General features: G+C 57.8%; 1 protein-coding gene across 1 annotated transcript; it reads left to right on the forward strand.

The window, feature by feature from the left end:
• Positions 1-12: 12 nt before the first annotated feature.
• On the forward strand, positions 13-1,123 carry LOC102251831 (fatty-acid amide hydrolase 1). Its single transcript, XM_005852923.2, has 2 exons — positions 13-285; positions 808-1,123. The coding sequence occupies exons 1-2, from the start codon at positions 240-242 to the stop codon at positions 1,056-1,058; spliced, it is 297 nt and encodes a 98-aa protein (XP_005852985.1). The 5' UTR covers positions 13-239; the 3' UTR covers positions 1,059-1,123.
• The last annotated feature ends 25 nt before the right edge of the window (positions 1,124-1,148 follow it).

Genomic DNA, 1,148 nt, shown 5'->3' on the forward strand with positions numbered 1-1,148 from the left:
GGGGAAATCACTTCCCCCTGAAAGCAGTCCTGCCTGTGTGCCCTGAGGACCTCCATCCCATTGTGGCTCCCCAGCCCCCAGCCACCCCGCCTCCAGCCACCCAGTGCCTGCATCGAAGAGCTTATGGGCTGGGCTGGGTCTGAGTGCTTCACCCGCTGTGCTGGTACCCTCCCCAGGTGTACCGCAGCTCTGTGATTACCCAGTGGAGAGCACTGGACTTGGATGTGCTGCTCACGCCCATGCTGGGCCCTGCTATGGACTTGAATGCCCCAGGCAAGGCCACAGGTGAGGCCTGCTTCCCCACCATGCCCGTGACAGCCCCACCCATCCCTTCTCTTCTATGAGTTCAGCCCTGTGCCTGGCCAGGCTGCTGGGAAGGAGAAGAGGAGGAGCCCTGGGGAGGATCTGGCTCTGAGGCGACTCATAGTCTGGCTGGCTGCAAAGATGGGATGTCCTGGGAGGGAATGAACTCCCCGTCCTCCACACTATTCAAGTGGGAGATCTTGAGTTACAGAGTCTGTGGTTTGGGGAGGTGGGATTTCGATAAACCAAGAAAACAGGAGTGACATTCCAGCTGGGGAAGCTGCATGGGCAGAGGCTTGGGGCAAACCGCAGCAGGCTCTCCAGCCTGGCCTGCATCTGGGTTCCTGGGCTTTGTCATTCACTCAAGTCTCAGCCCTGGGAGAGAGCCTATCCCTGCCTGTGGAGGTCGGGTGCCACTTCACGGGATGGGAGACTGAGGCGCAGACAGGACAGTTGGCACCGAAGGTCACCCGGCCTGCTCCAGCCGCGTGTGCTGTGTCTCAGGGGCCGTCAGCTACACTCTGCTCTACAACTGCCTGGACTTCCCAGCGGGGGTGGTGCCTGTCACCACGGTGACGCTCGAGGATGAGGCCCGGATGGAGCATTGCAGAGGCTACTTTGGAGATAAGTGGGACAAGGTGCTGTGGAAGGTGAGGTCATGGGGACTGGCCTGGCCAACTGCAGGTCCCCCTTCTCCTGGACTCACCCATTCCCTAACTCTAGCTGCAGCGGAGGAAATAGATAAGCACATGTAGGTCTTGCCTGTCTTTTCTTTTCTTTTTAAATATGTTTTTATTGATTTTTAGAAATAGAAGAAGGGAGAGGGATAGAGAGATAGAAACATC

This window comes from Myotis brandtii, unplaced genomic scaffold (genome assembly GCF_000412655.1).
Source record: "Myotis brandtii unplaced genomic scaffold, ASM41265v1 C42179950, whole genome shotgun sequence".
NCBI lineage: Eukaryota > Metazoa > Chordata > Mammalia > Chiroptera > Vespertilionidae > Myotis > Myotis brandtii.